At 40.2% G+C, this 23,217-nt stretch overlaps 1 protein-coding gene across 1 annotated transcript in view; it reads left to right on the plus strand.

The window, feature by feature from the left end:
* The window catches only part of DERA (deoxyribose-phosphate aldolase), a 117,756-nt gene that overhangs the window by 33,295 nt on the left and 61,244 nt on the right, over window positions 1-23,217 (plus strand). Inside the window, exons 2-5 of the mRNA XM_042945907.1 lie at window positions 15,765-15,862; window positions 17,019-17,166; window positions 19,106-19,201; window positions 21,207-21,341. Of these exons, the coding sequence (XP_042801841.1) occupies window positions 15,765-15,862; window positions 17,019-17,166; window positions 19,106-19,201; window positions 21,207-21,341 (477 nt within the window). The remainder of the gene's footprint in view (window positions 1-15,764; window positions 15,863-17,018; window positions 17,167-19,105; window positions 19,202-21,206; window positions 21,342-23,217) is intronic.

Here is a 23,217-nt window from a genome sequence, read left to right on the forward strand (position 1 = left end):
TATAATTAAAAAATATTTATCAACTGACTTTGTTTTTATATTTTAGTGGATCTTCTATTCAAGAGTAAATAGCTCTTTTCAAAAACTTTTAAAAAACAATTCATTCTAAAACAAAATATATTAATGTACATCAAAGCCAAAAAATGGGGGCACCTGGGTGGCTCAGTTGGTTAAGCGGCCGACTTCGGCTCAGGTCATGATCTCGCGGTCCGTGAGTTCGAGCCCCGCGTCGGGCTCTATGCTGACAGCTCAGAGCCTGGAGCCTGTTTCAGATTCTGTGTCTCCCTCTCTCTGACCCTCCCCTGTTCATGCTCTGTCTCTCTCTGTCTCAAAAATAAATAAACGTTAAAAAAAAATTTAAAAAAAAGCCAAAAAATGTATTCGTTTTAATTACCTCAGCATTATAAAGCAACATAAGTTGAGTTATTGCCCTGCTTTAACGAGTTTCTTAACTGTATCAATCTATTATGTCATTGGTATTTTTTTTTAAGTTTGTTTTTTTTTTAATTTTGAGAGGTGGAGGGAGGGGCAGAGAGAGAGAATCCTGGGCAGGCTCTGCACTGACAGCGATGTGGGGCTTGAACTCACAAACAGTGAGATCATGACCTGAGCAAGAGTCAGACGCTTAACCAACTGAGCCACCTTGGTGCCCCTATCATTGATATTTTTTTGAAGAACATTGAAAATGTTTTTTGAAGAACATTGAAATTTTTTTTAAATAATTACAATGTTCACTAATTTTTTTAAAGTTGCATTTTATTTTTTCTTAAATTTGAAATTCTTGACACCTTCAATTGATTCTTCTCTGTAGAACATATTATTTCTAATTGAGAACATCCTTTCTCTACAGATGGTGAGATATCTGGTAAGCTTAGAGCAAATTCTGTAAGTCGAGGGTGTTCTCAGTTCTCATTTTTTAAAAACTGAAATGCATAAATATTTTGGCACAAATAGTTTCACAGCTAATGTATTTTTGCCTCCATCGCAAACAAAATAATATGTAATTTGATAAGACAGAACTTGTCAAATAAGATGTCTCTGCTTAAGATTCTTTGGAATGTGTTGCTAAATCTAAATATTGTAAAATCTCAAACCTTCTCAATTTCATTTCCTTCCAGTACAGAATATAAGTGTAACCAACTTAAAATAGGAATTTGTGGTAACTAGTCTCCAAATATGGACCAGGTTTCTGGGATTCATGTCACCTACAGCATTGATTCGGGCTGCCCTTGACTCAATTTAACCAATAGTTTTTCAGAAGTGATGCTTTACTGGCTGTTTCTATGATTCTGGGAGCCCTGAGCTGCCTTGTAAGAGGTTCAGCTACCCTGTTGGAGAAGGCATTTGGAGAGGGAGAGGTTCCGGCTCTACATGGAGAAAGAGAAGGCCATCTAGTGTCCCAGCAGAGCCCAGTCTTCTAGCTGCCTTCTGTAAGGCACTGGGTATATGAGTGAAACCACTTTGCACATCCCAGCTCCACTTGACCCACAGAATCAGGAGAAATAATAAAAGAGTTGCTGATTTTAGCCATGGCATTTTGTTGTGATTTGTTTTACAGCAGTAGATACTCAAAACAGATTAAGTTGTGGTATTCCAAAGTGCAGCTTTAGAATTTTAAAACTAAGCACCTTATTTACTACTTGAAATGCCCTCATTTAATTTGTTGAAATTTTGTCTTTACTTTTGTAGTGATAAATCTTAGTGTCTTCCTGGGTGCAATATTTACAAACAATTGTCACCCATGCTAGTGGTTCACCAAGTTTCAAAAGCTGGAGGCTTTTGGTGTTTTATTTATTTAACGGGTTTTTTTTTTTTTATAAAGATTTTCAACTGATTTTGAAAAACAGTAAAGCCAAAAACCATGCAAAGGTCTTGTTTATAGAATAGTTTAGGGCTAGTTGTACATCAGCTTAGTTGACTGACAAAATAGTTCTTGCTCTTCCAAGAGTAAGATGAATATTTCTAATATTCATCGGATGATGATCAGTAAAGAGAATGTGCATACTGCCGGGAAGAAGTATTTATTTTTAATTAAACATCAGCTTTCTCAGAAAGATCAGGTAGTTCACTTATTCTGTGTGTATATGAAATATTTAAAATTTGACAGCTACAGCTTGTACTTTGTTACAATGTGGAAGTTTATTTGGATGAAACTGTAAATTATGTGTCTGTCACATCCATATCCAGGTATCTTTCTGCTCCATAGATTTCTTAATTTAATGAGAAAATTGTCTTTATCATAATAGTATATTCCAACAAAATTTGTACCCATGTTATCGTTGCAAAATCAAATAATGATGTGTTCAACACCATCCTCTTTAACTGAATTTACAGTGGGGGTCACCATGATGTCAGATGTTTTACCTTCAACAAAATAGACTTCTCAATTTTTTTTCTTGGATTTGATAAATATGATTTTTAAAATGAGCCAATACTTGAATTAATTTAACACATTTTCTCTTTGAAGCACCCGTGACTCTGATATAAAACTGGTATTTTCTAGTTGTTTGTGAAGTCAGGCTTCTAGAGCCAACAACTTAGTAACCACTGCTCTACTTCTTATACACACGCTGGGAAATTTGGATTAAAAATGAGCAGTATTTAGAGTACAGATCTGCCTCAGCATATGGTGGGGTCACGCCCTGACGAACGCATCATACGTTGGACATATTGTAAGTGGAAAATCCGTTTAATACACCGAATCCAACAAACATCATAGCTTAGCCTAGTTTACCTTAAACATGCTCAGAACACTTACATTAGCAAGTGGGCAGGATTATCTGACACAAAGCCTGTTTTATTTTATTTTATTTTATTTTATTTTATTTTATTTTATTTTATTGTGTTTTATTGAAAGAGAGAGAGAGTGAGTGAGCAGGGGAGGTGCAGGGGGGGAGAGAGAGAGAGAGAGAGAATGAATGAATGAATGAATGAATCTTAAGCTCCATGCATGGGGCCATATGTAGAGCTCGATCCCACGACACTGGGATCGTGACCTGAGCTGAGATCAAGAGTCAGATGCTCAACCCACTGAGCCACCCAGGTGCCCCTCAGGGCCCTTGGTGCCCCTCAAGTAGTCATAGAATGTATTAAATCCTGTACTGACAGCGAGAAACAGAATGGTTGTTATGGGTGCAGGGGGGTTGTCAGCGTATGGGTGGTTTACCCTCCTGATCTCGTGGCGGACTGGGAGCTGTGGCTGTTGCTGCCCAACATGATGAGAGAGGATCCTACCACATACCGCTATCCTGGGAAAAGGTCAAAATTCAAAATTCAAAGTATGGTTTCTACTGAATGCATATTGCTTTTGCATCACTGTAAAATTGAAAAATTGTAAATTGAACCATTGTAACTTGGGGACCATCCATACTCATTTTATCTAAAAGGAAAGTCATGCTTCAGAACTTTATGGAACTGCATCTTCTGAGGCCGTGTTAAAAAGCCATCTTTAAGCACAGGCTTCTTAACATAAGCTAATTTTTGAAGTATGTATAAAGATGCTTTTTAGCAGATTTGGGTCTTAGAGTGAGTGACATCTCTGTAGAGCTATGTTGGCACACTGTAAACGTTGAAAAGCATTTTGTGCAAATTACAGATCATCGGCTTTTCGGAGAAATGGAAGTTCAGAATTTAATATTTCATTAAGCATACTTTTTTTGAGCTCATTGTTGCTAATAGATTTTTTCAAACTAAAAAGGACTAACCCTAAATAGTTTTAGATTTACAAAATGTAAAAAATGACAAAAACATTGCTTTCAGTTAGTTCTCCTCCAGGAATCTAGATATTCCCCATACACGTTCCTTATTTGCCTAACGTACAGTTTCTCACACTTCTCATGCCCTACTGACTGGTGGTATGGTGTGTCTGTGTCTCTTGTGGGTTTGGGCCCAGGCCAGGGCACAACTGGCCGGTTAGATTCAAATGACTGCAGAGACACAAGAGTGTTGTGTATTTCTCCTACCACCACCCAAGACTGGAAGGAGTTAGCTGTTGGTAGCCACAGATGTCCCAAGTACCCTCAGTTTTCAGTGAATGTCCTGCATTCCAGGAGTGTTAGTTTTGTTATGTCTGGAAGATGGGGGAAGAGTCGAATTGTGGTCTCTTTACAGAGTGAAGTACATATTCGAGTGAGATCTCTGTTCATTACACTTTCCTCTTACATGATTACTGGAGAATACGGTAGAAGCTGGGGTCTCTGAAACCCAGCCTGGTTTATTTTGCTCATTAAAAATTTTATTTTATGTTTTTATTTGAGAGAAAGAGTGTATGTGAGCAGGGGGGAGGGGCAGAGAGAGAGAGAGAGAGAGAGAGAGAATCCCAAGGCGGCCCTATGCTCAGTGCGGAACCTTGCATGGGCCTCCATCCCACGACCCTGGAAACATGACCTCAGCCAAAATCAAACGTTGGAAACTCAACCAACTGAAACGTTGGAAACTCAACCAACTGAGCCACCCACATGCCCATATTTTATTTATTAAAAAAATGAAATATGGAAGCAATGCTAAACCGGATGGGACAGGGAGTGTCAACTGAGTGTGTCCTGAGCCAATTAGGATGACGGGTTGACTCTAGTGAGGACCAGAAGCTCAGCAGATGGACCTCATTGTGCTGAGTATTTGATTTTACTCCAGTGGTCAGAGCGTGGATGCAGAGGGATCAGCTCTGATGGTTTGTTCCAGTCTGTGAACTTTCCACACAGACACTTAGCTGAGGATATTTGTGGGTACTGCGCAGAAGGAATTCTTCCTTGATTTTTGTGCTCTGTGAACCTTCCAGCCACTTCTAGAATACTAACTCTTCTTGGACTGTTTACTCTCCAGATGGCACCAGAGAATAGGCAGCTCTTATTTGTCCGAAGGCAAAGTGTGAAGACCGAAATGGTACAGTCAGTGGACTGATGAGGTTATGACCACTCTCTCCTCCCCGCTACCATTGTTCTGGTTCAAGCTACTACCTGCTGTTGCATGAGCCTCCTATTAGCTTCCCCACAGCAGCCAGAGGGACCTCCTAAAATGTAAATCTAAATCAGATCATTTCATTCCTCCACACAGAGTTCTCTGAAGACTTCCTGTCTCACATCTAAAGTCTTTTCTGTGCTGAAAAAGTCCTTCTTAAGGGGCTTTCAAACCTTACGGGCCATGCTTCACAACAGGCCATGTACTTTATATTACAGCCATGTAGTACATGCCTACATATGTACATATGTTGAAACAAAATGTCTGTACATGACCCTTATCTGTATTGTATATAAGGTGTCCTGATGTCTTCCATTTTGTTTCTTCTTTTTAAAAAATACTGGTTGTAGCTGACAAAGTTGATTTCATGACATGTCCATGGGTCATGGCTCTCAGTGTGGAGAACATTTTACTCTATGACCTGGTCCATGCCTGCCTCTTTGACTACTATCTCTACCACTCCCAGTCCTCTTGTTTACCATCCCCCAGTTACACCTGTGTCTCTGCTTTGCCTCAAATATGACATGTTCGCTCTTGCTTTAGGGCTTTTGCATTTGCTCCGCTCTCTGCCTACAACACTGTTTCCCCTGGTTGATGGTCTCTTTGCTCACCTCCTTATTTAATATGGGGCTCTGTTCCGTTGTTTTCATACCAGAAATTCTCCCTGAGCATGCCCATCCCTGCATTCTCCTTTCTCTTATCCTATGTAACATACGTTCCATAATGTGTTCAACATATATTTATACGTTTATTTGTCTTATCTCATTAGAAGAAGCTTTGTGAGAGTGTGGATTTTGTTTTTTCATTCACTGCTGAATCCACAGAGCCTCAAGCAGTGCTGGCACCATCGTGTGTACTCCCTTTTTATTAGTTGAATGAAAGAATAAATGTAATCCATTGATGGATTTGTATCGACCAGACTTTCTAGGAGCAAAGTCCCTGATCTGTCTCATATCTTAAGTTTAAGCTATCGACTTTGGCACGGAGACCCCTATATAACACTCTGTGAGCAGGCCTAATGCCATTTGGTCCAGGAATTCTGGGGTCCTGTGTACCTGCACATGGACTGGAAAGAGAATGTGGTATCAGGGAAAGTCTGGATCTTTGGCCCCATAAACTCCTTAACTATGCAGAAGGGCATTGCTATGGGTGGGCCGGTGTGGGCCTGTCTCACCCAGGTGTGATATTAGTATCATAAAGGATTTATATAATAATCAGGTTCTGTCTGGTGGCCTATGGTGCTAATGTTTTGGTGATCTTTTCTACGGGAGCAGTAATGGTGGCATTCTGATGTTATCCCTTCCACCTGGCATCATACAGCCATGTCAGGCTGGGTTTGTGGAAGAGCTCAGTGGCAAGGTAGGTCACGACAGGTTTGGAGTGTGAAATGCCCCAGGGAGGCGTCCTACGATGCTGATGTCTGGACTACAGCAACAGATACCTTACTGATTTACCTACTGTAGTCTCTCTCCACCTGTCCTGCACACTCCTGCTTGTGTGCCTCGTAATTCAAAAGAGTTTAATGTAGTTTGTTTTTACTGCTCAGTAAGATAAAGCTTGCACTTGGTAAAGATTTTCAGTTTTATGGAACTGCAACATGAGAAAGTAGAAATTTTATATAATTCTAGCTCTGAAGAGAACAGACCCTCCTATCAATTTGGTATATATTCTACTTTTTTTGCACATGTACCAACAGAGATATGTTTTATACTTGTATTGTTGTTTTTGTAAACATTTTTATTTTAGAAAATCACTGCTGTGCGGGTCGCTTATTTTCACGGAGTAATGCACCATGATCGGTTTTCCATGACAGTACTTACTGATCTACCTCATTCTTTTTAATGGCTGGATCATATTCTGTATTATGGATCTGCTATATTTGATTGAACCAGTCATGGATCTTGGTACCCCTTGTAACAATACTGTCATAAATACCTTTTCATACTTGTATTTGTCTATTTGTGTAAGCGTTTCTATGGGACATATTCTGTATGCTGATTATTTTTAAAAAATACTTCTTTGATTCTGTTACAGCCCAGTTTGGAAATCTTCAGAGGCTCTGATCACTTACAGGAGAAAGTCTAGACCAGTGCTGTCTAATAGAAATACAATGTGCGGGGTGCTTGGGTGGCTCAGTTGGTTAAGTGTATGACTCTTGATTTTGGCTCAGGTTGTGATCTTGCTGCTTGTGAGATCGAGCCCTGCATTGGGCTCTGTGCAGACAGCACAGAGCCTGCTTGGGATTCTATCTCTCTTCTCTCTCTGCTCCTCTTTTCCACACACTCTCTCTCAAAGTAAATAAACTTAAAAAAAAAAATACAACGGACAACACAAAGTAATTTAAGGTCTTCTAGAATCCACATTATAAAAGGTAAAAAACAGGTGAAAATTGTTTTAATAACTTTTTATTTAACCAAATATTTATTTAACCCAAATATTATATTGTCAGTGTATAATCAATACCAAAACATAATTACATAGATGTTTTGCATTCATTTTGGTGCTAAATCTTTGAAATCTGCTGAGTATTTTATACTTAAAGCATATCTCAAATTGGACTGTTCCACATTTCAGATGCTCGGATGGCCACATGTGGCCAGTGGCTACTGATTGGATAGCACAGCTCTAGACTCCTTAGCCTGGTACTTAAGAAGCTTTATAAATAAGCCACAGTGAATCATGTAGAGCCAACTTGCTTTTACTCCTGACACTCTATTTCCCTTAAACCTTCAGTGGTTCCACTTTTTTCTTCTTGATCCTGCCCATCCTTCGGGTAGGCTTTCTCAACGTTGGCACTATTGACGTTTGGGGCCAGTTACTCTCTGTTATTGGACCGTGCTGTTGGTCCTGAGCCTGTTACTGGTAGTGGCCTTGGTTAGGAATGCCCGCAGTGCCCACCTGGTTACATCATTTGTGGCAAATTCCATAGACAGTTCCCCTACTGGGGCTCCTATTTGTGGGTGGGCCACCTCTTCCTGTTCTTGTCACAGCTGCAGGGCACATTTCAGCAAAAATCATCAGGGAACTTTGAGGATCAAGACTTATTACTCACAGGTCCTGGAGAGTACACGGCACACCTGAGGGCCGCACTGTGTAGTTTCAGGTAGAGAGAGAGCAAGTGTGCGTGCACAAGCGATGACCTGTGTCTTTATTTAGGGTCTCAGGGTGGGTGTCTAGGGTTTTGTGGGCTCTCTCTCTATTGGCTAATTTAAAGCAAAAGAGCAAGAATTGGAGCATGAGAAGGGGAAGCAAGGTGACTCAGGTGGTTGTCTAGGTTACCCAGGGCTCTCTGAGAGAGGGACCTTCGTGTGGGGGGGCTGTCTAGCTCCTTGTTGCTTGGTTTGTTAGTAGCAGTGTCATACAGCTGCTGATGTGTTTATTCAGGACAGATGTCCTGAAATGGATGCCTAAGCAATCAAAAGCTTAGTGTCAGGCACTTATACTACTGAGAGAGACTGTCCTGTACGTTGTAGGATGCTTAGCAGCATCCCTGGCCTCTCTGCCTACTAGATGCAAGTGTCACTTTCCTACCACCAGCTGCGACAACCAAAAATGTCTCCAGACTGAAAACCTCTGCTTTAGGGTCAATCTCTCATCTCCACTTATTTACTAAGAGTTTTTTTTTAGCCAGCTGGATGAACTGGCTCTGACCTTCCCTTCCTCTGAACTTGACTTATTGCCCAGCCATTGTGGTAGGTGTATGTTACAGGGAAAATGCCTTTTGTGGTCAAATGTTTGAGAAATGCTGAATTAAAGAAAATCCAAGAGTCTTTCTTTCCTGTGGGACTTTGTTGTAGAGGCTAATGTGCTAAATGCTTTATGTATCTCTAAGAGAAACTAACCCATGTAGCATGTCCCAAACTTACTGACCATTGTCATAGAAATTTATAATTTTTTTGAGTTTCCAGCAACTAACTCCTGTCCTCTTAGTGTTGGGCAATTCCATCAGGGAGGCACAAAGAGGAAGGAATGGATCTCTCCTCTTCCCTGCCACCCACAGTCATGCATAGTTCAGGCTTTGGATGCTTTTATATGGAACTTGAGGCTCTGAGTGACTTAGATTAAGTGGTGGTGTCATTGTCCGCAGCAGCTGCTGTGACATCTTGGCCAGGCTATTGCTGTTAAATGCTGTCGTTGTTCTGGTTTTGGCTCTGTATTGTTGTCTTTGGTTCCTGTCTCTTTTCTGAGCTTGTTCCTCCAATCTCTTCTCAGTTATCTGAGTTTTTACCATCCTTCCCTTTTTGTTCCAGTCACCAAAGTCAGTTTTTTGTCATTTTTAAAAACTGAAAGATTCCTAACTGATTCTTTGGAAATGTTGGTTAAAAGCCAACGTATGTCCCCATATTTTTTATATTATTCAGATCTTGCCAGTCTGTAACTTTATTCCCAAAGCTCTTTCAGGATAGCAGCAACCTGTTTCATGCCACTGCATTTCTCACCCCGTGTAGCACAGTGCCTACAGGCCAGACAGGCTAAATGGAGAGGTAGTAGGACTTGCATTTGGGTGCTTCACTCCTCTAAGGGCTTCTGGCTCTCTGGCTACATAATTGCAGCCACCCCTAGCTGTTGAACCTTTGAGGCTAGTCACTGAGTGGTTATGGGCATCCTTGGAACAAGTGGATCTGAAACAGGGAGACTGGAGACCGCAACAAACAGTACTTTTGATGCCAGAGCAAGTGACTAGGTTCTCCTTTTGGTGTCTAGATTAACCTACAGGCAATAGCTGATGAATCGAGAAGAAGAATAATTGGGAGAAATTACTTAGTAAAGAGCAGCAATAGCTGGGAAAGGGCTCATGTCTTAAGGAGGGATGAAGGATAAGAGAAAATGGGGAGACCTTAAAATCACAATGGGATGCTGCTATGTGAAGCCAGTACAAGAGCACATGTATCTTATAATGTGAGCCCAGACTTTCTTCCACTGTGATGTGTTCTGAAAGAATGTTATAACCCACATGGCTATGGATACAATACATACTAGAAATGAAAGCCAGAGGGAACAGGAGGGTAAGCAGAGAATATTCTAGATTGGTAAAGAAGGAACAAGTTAGCAGATCATGTCAGATTGATGCCAGAAACCTAAGTTGAAGTATTTTATTTATTTAAAAATTAAAATAATATATTTATCTATTTTTGAGAGAGAGAGAGTGAGAGAGAAAGACAAAGCATAAGCAGGGGAGGGGCAGAGAGAGAGGGAGACATAGAATCAGAAGCAGGCTCCAGGCTCTGAGCTGTCAGCACAAAGCCTGATGTGGGGCTCGAACCCATGAACCGTGAGATCTTGACCTGAGCTGAAGTCAGATGCTTAATCGACTGAGCTGCCTATGTGCCCCTAAGTTGAAATATTTTAGAGGGTGTAGTAAACTTAATATTCACCTGGACTTGGATTAATAACCTAAAGAGTGGTCTTAATGGAGAATGTATGTGGGATAGGAGTTGAAGATTAGGGTCAGAGTGGCTCTGGGGAGATGTCATAGTAGTAAGGCTCTGTGACTAGTAGTAATATATGTTCTAAGTTGCTGGTGTCTTGGTTTCTATTTTTTTTTTTTTTAAATAAACTTCACCCCTAGCATGGAGCCCAGTGTGGCGCTTAAACTCATGACCCTGAGATTAAGACCTGAGCTGAGATCAAGAGTTGGACACTAAACCAACTGAGCCCGGGTGTCTTAGTTTTTAGATCATCTATCTGGGCTCTGAGAATTGGGTTTACACAGTAGGATGTTGGAAAAGTTGGCTCATGTCCAGTGGGGGCGTGGATGCCCCAGAGAGCTTACCGGGGGCTTATTGGATGGTAGTAGACTTTGTGAAGAAAGCTAATTCTTATTCCTACCTGCTAGTAAGGATGGGGCTTCCAGTCTTTCTTGTATATTTTTGGCTTAGGAAGTGGGCAAGGCTGAGTCTGCTCATTTATATAAGTTGAGTATCTTATGAGCTTGGATGGATCAGGCATGCACTAACATCCAAAGCTCTTTTTTTTTCTAGCCAAGCTGCCCTTTTCCAAGGCTGAGTTTAAAAGACCCTACCTGGTTGGGGCTGCTGGGTAGTTCAGTCAGTTGGGCGTCCGACTTCGGCTCAAGTCATGACCTCATGATTTGTGAGTTTGAGCCCTGTGTTGAGCTTTGTGCTGAAAGCTCAGAGCCTGGAGCCTGCTTCGTATTCTGTGTCTCCCTCTCTCTGCCCCTCCCCTGCTCATGCTCTGTGTCTGTCTCTCAAAAATAAACATTAAAAAAAAAAAGGACTAGACATGGTCAAGTTGATATTTCACCAGTTACAGGGTCTGTGGTAAACAATAAATTTACTGTGGAGCGCCTGGATGGTTTAATTGGTTAAGCAACCGACTCCTGATTATGGCTCACATCATGATCTCACAGTTTGTGAGACTGAACCCTGTTGGGCTCTGTGTTGACAGCGTGGAGCCTGCTTGGGATTATCTATCTCCCTCTCTCTCTGCTTCTCCTTCTCTCTCTCTCTCTCTCTCTCTCTCAAAATAAATAAACATTTTTAAAAATTTTATAAATTTACTGTGATGTAAGAGCCTTATTGAGCAACTATTTTTGTGCTAGGCACTTGTGCATATGGAAAGGTCTGGCTGATTCCTGGGAAGTTGCAAATTAGAACTGGAAATAAACAGAAAAGAATGAAAAGAAAGCATGGGAAATTTAGTCTTTCTTCCTTTTCCCAAATTTGGGGGAAAAAAAATCTCTACTAAGCTATCACAATGTATTTTTCTCTATTAGGAACAAAGGTCAAATCAAAATACAAATAAACCTCCTTTCACAGAGTTACCATTTGAAATACTCTGAAGAAGTGCGAGAACATCCAGGGAAGCACTCGTGGAAGTGACAGACCACATGGTAGAGTTGTAAGGAAAATGATTGGTCTCCATTGAGACTTCACACAGGAAAGATAACAATAATAAAAAATTGTGAGAAGAGTATCTGAGAATAAATTTATAACTGACAGAAGGGCCTGAAAGCCACCCAAATGACATACTAAGAGACACAGTAGGGCATTTTTTCATGGGAGAGTTTTAAGAAAAGAGTATTATCGCCTTCCAATTATGGCTTCATGTCGATTCTCCCCAAAGGCACGTGCACTTGAAACCCCTCCTGGCCCCGTAAGAGAAGATTCTATGGTACTGATGAGATTGTGTGCATTAGAATCACTTCTCCCGGAAAGGAGACGCTAAAGGGTACTCGAATAAAATATTAAAAATTATGAAGGACATAACAAAGGCCAATCAGTCCTTTCTTTTCCCCAGACCCCATAATATGAGAACAAGGGTTATTTGATGAAATTAAAGAGTAGCAAATTAAGTGCTAATAAAATGAGATAGTCACTTATATAATTCATTACCATGGGAGGTCACAGAGGCAAATTCTGTGGCTGGATTAAATATGGGGCCAGATAATTTTATGACCACTAATGATATTTTTAACAGTGGAGGCTGATACTGCAAGAGAAGTTAGCCTATTACATTCTCCAGTAGGTGGTTTGCAGGGACCTCTGGCAAGTGATGTCTGTGAAGTATGAGAGCAGGCCCTGTGGGTTCTAACCTTTGGTGGGTAATATTACTAAAAATTAGTTTTTAAGGTGGATGTCCTCAGGTATTCCATGCATGCCTCAATCCCAACTTCTCTTGTGGAGATTCCCAAGTTCCTTTATTGGAAACAGTTGGGGTGCAAAGTTCCATTATACAAGGTGAATAAGTTCCAGAGATCTAGTGTACGGTAACGTGACCATTGTTAACAATACTTTATCGTGTGCTTGAAATCTGCCCAGAGAGCAGATCTTAATTGTTCTCAGCACACACAAAAAAGGGAAAAAGAGAAAATGGTGTGAAGTGATAGATAGGTTAATTAGCTTGATTGTGGTGGTTATTTCGCAGTGCATATGCATATCAAAACATCAAGATGTGTATCTTAAACATACACAATTTTTATTTGTCACTTATACCTCAGTAAAGTGGTGGGGGGAAAAAGCAAACACTCATTTTGTTTTAAAGCAACTGGGAATGGTGTTGCTCAGAATTCGATCATGGCTGGTGTCGGGGAACCATTCGGCTTATTTATTGAATGCCGCCATGTGTCAGGCACTTGGCTTGGAGTTTTAAAAATCTGTGGGGAATGTGAACATTTCGGCAAATCAGTGTATTCAGAATGAAGGGGTCTGCGCTAACGGTAGACTAGAGAGTAGCCTTAAGTGCAAAGGAACAAAGGAGTAGCTCAACTGGTATGGTTCAGAGAAGGTTCACAGAGACAGTAGCATTCGAACTGAGTCCTAAAGGTTGGGTAGGAGTTCACTGTATTGGCAAGATAATGAAGGGCAGAAGGAGCAGACAGCATGCACAGGTCCAGAGACAGAACGTGACAGGCTTGCCAGTGAACTCCTGATAGTTTAGAAACGCTGTACCACAGGGTTGGAGGAGCAGAGAGGGAGAAGAGGGTCATATGAGGACAGAGGCAGCCAGGCGATGGAGCGTCCTGGACCTCTCTCCAGTAGCAGTGCTTCCATTGGTGGTAGTGGTAGAGAAGAGGTGGGGAGGGGCTTCCAGAAGTGTCACATGACTGATAAAGGACGGCCCCTCAAAGCCTTGCCCCACCAGCATAGGCTTCCCTCTTTTGGCCACTGCCAACAGTGGCTTGGTGGTGAGCCCTGTATTTCACACAACTCTTTGCCTCATTGGTTTTACTATCTGCCTGAAACGATCTTTACCACAAACCTAATCACCGTTACTAGTTTTTGTTTTTGTTTTTTTAAGAATCTCCCCTGTTTTGGGGTATAGAGGGGTTCTTATAGGTCTTATGATTAGGATGAGTCTGATGTGTCAGTCTGGTCTTATTTCTTTGGGCTTTACCTAGAACCCATCTCTGTGTAGGGAAGAAGAGGCAGATTTCATTTGCTTGACCTTAGACTCCCATTTTCTCTGTGATGTTGGCTCAGTAGACAAGGAGGAAAACACACAGTGTCTTTGAGGAGCAGATGGAGTGAAATGTTAAAAATCTGTTTTGTTAAATGATTTCGGCTAACAAAATAGTTTAATTGAAAAAAAAAAGCACCCAGACTCTGCTCTTTATTCAGTGATATTTAAATAAGTATATCATTATTAATCGCTCAAACTCGCACTTCGAATTTCTACAACATTAATATTGATAAGAGGAATCAATTGGAAATGAGAGAATTTTTTTTTGTAGAAACATAGTCTTATCTCTGTGGTAGATGCAAATGCTTTATTATTATTATTTGTGTTGTTATGTGGTGCAGTATGCAATCAGCGGTTTTCCCCATCACATTGTAGAGAATTGTGTACCGTAGTCCCCTCTTATCCATGGAGAATATGTTCCAAGACCACCGCTAGTCGATGCCTGAAACTGTGGACAGTGTTTGACCCTACATATATACCATATTTTTTCCTATACATACACACCTATGAGAATTTTTAATTTATAAATTAGGTACACTAAGAGATTAACGGCAATAAGTAATAGTAAAATAGAACAATTATGACAATATGCTATAATACAAGTCATGTGGATGTGGTCTCTCTCAGAATATTTTATTGTACTGTAGTCACCCTAGTGATGATGTGAGATGATAAAATACCTATCTGATGAGACGAAATGTGGTGATGATGCAGACATTGTGAGCTAGTGTTAGGCTACTATTGACCTTCTGGTACCTCAGAAGGAGGATCTTTGGTTTTTGGACTGCAGTTGACCACAGGTAACTGATACTGCAGGAAGCAAAATCACGGATAATTGGGACATATTTCCTAATGAATAACCTTTCCCACTGTGTTTTTTTTTAAGCCTCTTCTAAGAAGAAGTTGCTGGAGGGATATAAAAATGAAGTTATTTATAGAAGGTAGAAGATGCTGGAGGGATATAAAAGTGAGGTTATTTACAGAAGGTAAATGGGTGTGTGCTCAATTTACTCTAAGGTCACCTCTGTTATACAGAGTGCTGGTGGATAAAAGTGAAATACATGTGCACCATCCTGTGTTTGGTGTTAGATACTCAAAGATAAGATCATGACTCACAGTACAGTGAGCATAGGAGACCAATTTACCATGACTCCTGGCTGAACTGAATACAAGTTGTACAGTACAGCTGTATCCAAAATGTTAGCTCTATCTGAGGAGCTCGGCAGTGTTTTCACAAAAGCTAACATGTAGGCTGGGTTCAAAATAGGAGTTACAGTTAACTAAGATGGAGGGTAGGATCGAGGTAGGAAAGAGCATTTCAAAACTGAAGCAATAAAGATGTCTCCCAGACTTTTGAACAGCTTGTTTCTTTCTTTCCCTTTTTGAAACTTCTGTTCTATCAATGTTGTAATTTCTAATACATTTTGAAATAGTCTCCTTTGACGAAAGAATGGGATATATCATATCAGCATCTAGTAGAGACTAATCTTGTCAGTAGGGGGTAGTGATCAAGGGTTCCTTTAAGCCCCAACATTAATTCACTAGGTAGTTTATTAATCATTTGTTCTCCTGGACGGGGCACTTACAAATAAGCCTTTGCCGTCAGATGTGAGGCACATGGCAGGAGTAATGTAACATTTTCCTCTGTTAGATATGTCTGTGTAATGAATCAATACAAGTTCTTCCGGTTCCTCCTGTACTTGATTTTACATGAAGTATGCCTTTTCATGACCAAGCTTCTTTCAACAAGGCTATTGATTTGTAATTGTGCAAAAAGGAAACAGAAGCTTTATAAGAGCTTCGATGCAAAATGATATATCCTTTCAAGGACTGCGTGAAAATAGGTGAATATATTTGATAAAGAAGTGTTCTTCTTTCCCCTTTAGACCTTAGCTGGATCTCCAAAATACAAGTGAATCAACCAGCAGTTCTGAGGCGTGCAGAGCAAATCCAGGCTCGCAGAGTGGTGAAAAAGGAGTGGCAAGTAAGGTTTCTTCTTGAGCATTCTATTCCTGTAGTTTACAATGCCTGGTCTCTTCCCTCAAGGCCACAATATTGAATTTTGCTCAAGATGCATCTAAACTTAAAAGATTGCAGCTGTCCATGACTTATTTTAATAATTCATATATGATGATGATGGGTTGGAGAAAGATAGCACATTATCCGAACAAGTTAAACATCTTACCACTCTTGAGTGGCAAAGCCGCAAATGAATTTGAGGCATCTTTATTCATGGGTGAATTAAATGGCGTATTTCCTCAACACATTTATTCAGTTCCTTAGACATACCTTCTTTGGTTGTCTTCTATTTTAATTTTTAAACCATAACGTCTAAACCTGGTGTGTCTGCTGTTGAGGACCTTAGGCATAAAAGTTGACCTTCTTTGACCACCGTGTTTACCTCACTATTAATTTTCATAAATCATTTTCCAAAATTCAAAAAGTGATGTTTCATGGGGTACTTGTGGTCAGCATATCCTTCAGTGGATACTGACCAAAGATGTGCTGTGGATCACAGGACTAGAAGGAATTCAGAATTCATTTCTCAAGTGAGGCAAAATATTGCCATTGAATCCTTTAGGGTGACATTTCTCATTTGACTCATCCTTGGAAATATTCTAATTGAAAGATAAAAGGAAATTCATTAGAATGAATTACAAACTATGAATATTGTTTTAAAAATGGGGTTGGAATACAGTGAAAAAAAAAACAGCAAAGAAATTAGAGACTTCTTTTTTAATGTCTCATCCTAGATCTCAAGGGTGGAGGTAGAAATATCAGATAGAGATCCTCTTATTCCCAAGTTCTCTCATATCATGGTAGCCATCAGGGCTCCTGGTGGATAAGATGGGGAGGTGTGATGTGGGGAGGCTTGCTCTATTAGGGATTTCACTTTGAGATAGCTACGGAAGGAAAAATAGTTTTAAGACTACTCCGTACCCCTCTTTTATTTTGTTCTCTGCAGTGTTCATCTTTTTGGTCCCTGTTGAGCAATGTCTATATCATATAGAGAATGACATGCCTGAGAACAGTGTAGATGTCAGATTTTAGCACAAATGTTTGTCTAATGATTTCCTGCTAACTAACTGGGTTGTTGACGATTTTTTTTTTAATCTTGTTTTTTACTTTTCTTAAACCAGGCTGCTTGGCTCCTGAAAGCTGTTACCTTTATAGATCTTACTACACTCTCAGGTGATGACACATCTTCCAACGTTCAAAGGCTTTGTTATAAAGCCAAGTATCCAATCCGGGAAGATCTCTTAAAAGCTTTAAATGTGCATGATAAAGGTAATGTTGTGTATAATCTGTCTGTGTTTACCCCTTTACAGTACTAATTACTAAATCTAAGAGGACTTAAGACAAGATTCAGCTGCTTAAATGGTAATAGCAGTAAGATCCACTGGTAGATTTGTGTACATAGCATATAATTGAGATTCTTCTCTAAAAAACAGCAGGGAGAGAATCTGAATCTCTTTTTTAGGTCAGTTCTTCCCATCATGGATTAAAGTTGCTGGTAGAGAGTTTCTTTATTTTTCTTTCTACTTCTTCAGTGTGGGAAATTTTCTATCTAGTGACTCTAAAATACTGATTCTCATTCCCTAGCCACATGTGCAAAAGCCAGTCTCATTACTTAATAATCACATCTCATACATAAAGTATTTTCTGTGAGTAAATGAAATACTTTTGAGAATAAAATGCAAATGGGGAATATTGCATGCTCGTATATTAGGTTAGATCTTTTGAAAAAAGTTATATTCACTCTCTTAGTATACATGAAAGAAAGGACTTTCTAAAGTTGCCGTAAGTTTAGAATGTTAACATTTTAGGAAAGGAGGAGACCTTTCTTTGAGAGTTGATCCTCTGTATCTAAATGAGGAAACCGAGATCTGGAAGGCTAACAGCATTTCCGGGATGATGTGCGTATCACTCACTGGGCTGGTTTTAGGAGCTTTTCATGGAGAGATGTTTCATGATCCCTGAGTGCCTGTCTGTAATGAATGCAGCTAGAGATGCTGCTTTGGTCCAATGCTGGTGTTTTATCCCAAGTAATTTGTAGATAATTTGTAGACCTATAACGCCACAGCTTTTGAAAAATATTTATGATGTTTCTTTTGAGTTGACAATAAAAACACCACCTATTTGTAGGTGTTGTTATACAAAGTTATTAAAAGTAACAGCCTTGAGGGAGGGGCTGAAAAAAGTAACAACTTCATATGAGTCTTATGCTCTTGTTTTGTTTTATATTGGCTATTTGATTTTTATTTGATTTTTTTTAGATTTAAGAGCTTATTCTTCCAAATAAGGGCTCCAGATTCAGATATTATTATTTCTTGCAACAGAGGGAATAGGATCAATTAAATGTCATTTTGCTATATTACCTTGTAAGGTTCACGTCCATTTTTTTTTTCATCCACTGTCTGTTTGCTGTAGAAATCTGGATTTTGTTATCTACATGAAATAAAATATTGTCACTGAGTCAAGACCATTATGTTTACCATTTAGGAATTTTTAATTTTTTTTTTTTAATGTTTATTTATTTTTGAGACAGAGAGAGACAGAGCATGAACAGGGGAGGGGCAGAGAGAGAGGGAGACACAGAATCGGAAGCAGGCTCCAGGCTCTGAGCCATCGGCCCAGAGCCCGACGCGGGGCTCAAACTCATGGACTGTGAGATCGTGACCTGAGCTGAAGTCAGACGCTTAACCGACTGAGCCACCCAGGCGCCCCTAGGAATTTTTAAAAAGTGGTATTATATTATCCTCAAAGAGCAGCATCATGATTATTTTATTCCATGACTTTAACAGTTAGAAAATGACCCATATTGTCAAGACCTGGAAGGGAATGTGGAAAGTCAAAGCTTTTTCTTTATTAAAAATTTTTTTTAATGTGTATTTATTCTTGAGAGAGAGAGAGAGAGAGATCAGGGGAGGGGCAGAGAGAGAGGGGGACACAGAATCCAAGCAGGCTCCAGGCTCTGAGCTGTCAGCACACGGGGGGGCTCGAACCCACGAACCGTGAGATCATGACCTGAGCCGAAGTCAGATGCTTAACCAACTGAGCCACCCAGGCGCCCCTAAAACTTTTTCATTCAGTGCAGCGTCATGGGGGAGTTATTTTTCCTGCCATTTTGATTTCTGCCAGTGTGGTGGTATAAATAATAATTAAAAGCATATTGTACAAATTGAACTTCCGCTAAAGTAGGCTGTTACGATTTCTTTCTTCATAGGCCTTACTACAGCCGCCGTTTGTGTTTATCCCGCACGAGTGTGTGATGCTGTGAAAGCACTGAAGGCAGCCGGCTCCACCATCCCCGTGGCTTCGGGTAAAATTGTTTTGGCTTTGCTGTTGTCTCTCAACCTGTTTCCGGTTCTTCACCTCAAAACTCCTGGAGGCTTTATATATAATTTTATATTATTTTAATTAGTTTTATCTATTTAATTATTTGTATTTACTCATTCTCTCAGTATCTGATTGCCTGCTAAGTAGCTGACCATGTGAATTCCCAAGAATACAGAAGTGTTTCCCGGTCCTTAAGGAAACTTAGTTGTTTAGGAGGAATAATCAAGTTTAAAACATCATCATGCAGGATATATAGTATTATATGTATGCAAAATATGCTAATAGAGATATGCAGAAGCTACACTTGTAACTCTGAGCAGGGAGTGATTTATTTTGCAGAGGTTGGTGACAGAGAGTAAGAGGATTCTTCATAGAGGAGCTAATAGCTGCATAGGGTCTTAAAGGGTAAGGAGGCGTGTTGGTGAGTTAGCGAATGATTTTAGACAGAGGAACTAGCGTGTGTGAAGGCACAGGAGCGTGTTCAGGGAACTGTACATGGCTTGCAGTTGTTGGGTCTAAATTGGGGCAAGGGGGCAAGGGGCTCTGTGAGTTGAAGCTGGAGAGGTAGATCAAGGCCGGATCCCATAGGGAAACTAGGCTCGGCAGTGGCCTTTGGGCTCATTCTGGTGATGGGGCACATACTGCAAGGTTTTGAGAAGAGGTTATGTCATGATCAGCTTTATGCTGTAGTGGGTCAGGAGATGGTACTGGACACATTAAGGAGGGGTGACAGGATGTTAGGGGGACTTATCACAGTCCCTGTGGGAGGTGAGGAGAGCCACTCCAAAGCCTGGGAGATAAAGTAGAGAGGGTATGTTCAAGAGTTATTGGCTTAAGAGAGACTCAGTAGGACTTGGCATGAAGGAAAGAAGAGTCTTAAAAGCTTCTGTGTAGCTGAGTGTGTGTGAGTATATGGATGGACAGATATAAAATTAGATTGTACTTTTAGAAGATGTTAAGAGGAATATCCTGGGGCCTTGAAAAAGGAGTCTAAAAAGATGATTAATTTATTTTATTAGGGATACATCAAAAGAAACATAGTATACAGTAGTGATATACAAGCCATTTGTGAGGATTCCCACAGTATTTGGCAGCTGCCTTAATTTTTCATCAGCTTCTGTCAATTCAGCTTTTCTTTTATACAACAGGGAAACGTGCTCTCCTGTAAGATAGCAGACCCAAGGAATTTAATAACATCAAGGAAATACAAAAGGTTATCTTTAGTCATAGAAATGGAATTAATGATGCACGTGTAAAAAATATAATAGGTTTTCAGAAGTGTGGCTGTATTTTCTTTTCGTTTTTGTTTTTTGTTTTTTGTTTTGTACTTGGTCCTGTTCTTCCCACCTCACCCCTGTCCCGATTTTGTGGACAAATTAGGTACCTTTCCCTCCTGCTGTCTCTTCCCTTTATTCTCATCTGCTTAGCTATTCATTTTAAGATAGGCAGTGGGAAAAAACTATACTGCAATTTGGTTACCACAGCTGTAAGTGTGAGTGAGTAAATCAAGAATACAATGATAGCCAACTTGATTAGGAGTAGGATCCATAATTAACCAGGGTCCATCAAGACAGGGTGACAGCTACTGTTTTATGACTCGGTGTGATGATAACATATTCTCTTAGTATCTATTTACTTAGAGCCCCCTCATGAGCATCACTGTAGCAACTTACTTTCAGGTTTTCCAGACGATGCAATACTAATATTTATCCTAATACCAATAACGCTATATGAGATGACCTTCTATTTCTTCACACTTCACTTTGCAACATAAGCGTGAAGCTCTTTAGTGTCATTAATGCTTTAGTCTAAATGCTGTTTGTTGTTGTTTTTTGTGTTTTTGTATCAAATTCCTTGTTGAGAAACCAACTAAAATTTGTCTTCTTTCCTTCCTCCCTTCCTTCCTTTTTTCCTCCCTTCCCTCTCTCTTTGCTTCCTTCCTTCCTCCCTCCCTCCCTTCCTTCCTTCTTTTTCCCTCTCTTTACTAGTGGCCACTGGCTTTCCGGCTGGACAGACTCATTTAAAAACACGATTGGAAGAGATCAGATTGGCTGTGGAAGATGGAGCTACGGAAATTGATGTGGTAATTAACAGGACCTTGGTGCTGACAGGCCAGTGGGAAGGTATGTGCAAGTCCTTACCTAAGAGGGAGGCCTAGTTCTGTCCTAGTGAATGAAATGGAGACGATTGGAAAAGAGGCAGCATGTTTTGGAAGTCATTGTTCTAGATTACAAGTCACTGGATCAGAAGGCGAATTTCAGAGAAAACACGGCTGGTATTGCTCATCCTTGTTCCCCTCACAAATCCTAGACAGTTGCCCACCTATGTGAACTTTTTAGATCCCTTTGAGTGCTTAGGTGAGTGGTTATTTCTATGCAGTAGACTGTTAACTTTTATTCTGTCCTCCAGTATTTTATTACTCAATACATAAATCACTCTAGGCAAGTCATTTATGCAGAGTTTAATATGTGGAGGAAACTTCCCTTTTTTATGTTAATCTTTGTGGATTTTGTGGAGGTGGGATTAGTAGTAAGTCTGCGAAGTCTGCTTTATTCCTGCTATTCTTACACATAGTTCCTAGGGGTTATTATATTTACCTTTGAGATTCATAATTTACTATCGCACCAATTATGAAAAACATCACCCATTTCAATAACAAACTTTTTATAATTAAATATTAAAAAATAGATTTGACCTGTGCCTTAAATATATTTTGTATACTAGAGATGGTTGATAGCTAAAATAAGTACAATTTTCTATTTCAAAAGAATCATAAAAGTAGTTCAACTAAAAATTTTTTTAAAGCTTTTTTTTTTTTTAAGTTTATCTATCTTGAGAGAGACAGGGATAGCGCACAAGCAGGGGAAGGGCAGAAAGAGAAGAAGAGAGAGAGAATCCCAAGCGGGCTCTGCACTGTCGGTACTGAGCCCGACACGGGGCTCCAGCTTGTGAACCATGAGATCACGACCTGAACTGTAGTCAAGAGTCAGATCCTTAATCAACAAAGCTACCCAGACGTCCTGCAACTGACACCCTTTTTCAAAGTTTAAGTAAACAGTAGGATTATATTTAATGTATTTTTTCTTAACCTACTTATTGGACTTGCCAGTATCTCTTGGATATCTTTCTGTGAGTCTTTAAAAAAAAATTTTTTTTTTGATGTGTATTTATTTTTGGGAGGGAGACAAAATGCAAACAGGGGAGGGGAAGAGAGAGAAGGAGACACGGAATCTAAAACAGGCTCTAGGCTCTGAGCTGTCAGCACAGAGCCTGACATGGGGCTCGAACTCATGAACCGTGAGATCATGACCTGAGCCAAGTTGAACACTTAACTGACTGGGCCACCCAGGTACTCTTCTTTCTCTCCATCAGTCCATCTAACTTAACATCTATAAATCCTTTTTTTTTTTTAATGTTTATGTATTTGTGTGTGTGTGTGAGAAAGAGAGAGAGAGAGCATGAGCAGGGGAGGGGCAGAGAGAGAGAGACACACACAGAATCTGAAGCAGGCCCCAGGCTCTGAGCTGTTAGCACAGAGCCCGATGCGGGGTCCAAAATCTGCAAACTGTGAGATCACGACCTGAGCCAAAGTCGGGCGCTTAACCAACTGAGCCACCCAGGTGCCCCTAACATCTATAAATCCTAATTCCATTGTTTATTCATTAAGAATTGCTTTGGTTATGGAGTAGGCAAAGATTCAGTCAGTAGTTTAAATACGTCAGGATTTATTTTCTTGTACAAAGTCTAGAGGTAGGTATTTCAGGGGTGACCTATGCTACTTTTTTCTTCTACTTCCAAAGTGTCTGGCTTCTGCTCTCATGCTTAAGGGCACGCCATTCTCTAAGATGGCTCCTGAAGCTCCTGTCTTTCCACTCATTTCCTAGATAATAGCAAAGAAGGGCTGTCCTATCCTAAAAATCTCATACACCATTTTTGCTTACACCTCCGTGGCTCAAATTGAGTCAGTGGCCATCTTGGCTGCAAGTGAAGCTGGGAAAA

The sequence above is a fragment of the Panthera leo genome, chromosome B4, assembly GCF_018350215.1.
Source record: "Panthera leo isolate Ple1 chromosome B4, P.leo_Ple1_pat1.1, whole genome shotgun sequence".
Lineage (NCBI taxonomy): Eukaryota > Metazoa > Chordata > Mammalia > Carnivora > Felidae > Panthera > Panthera leo.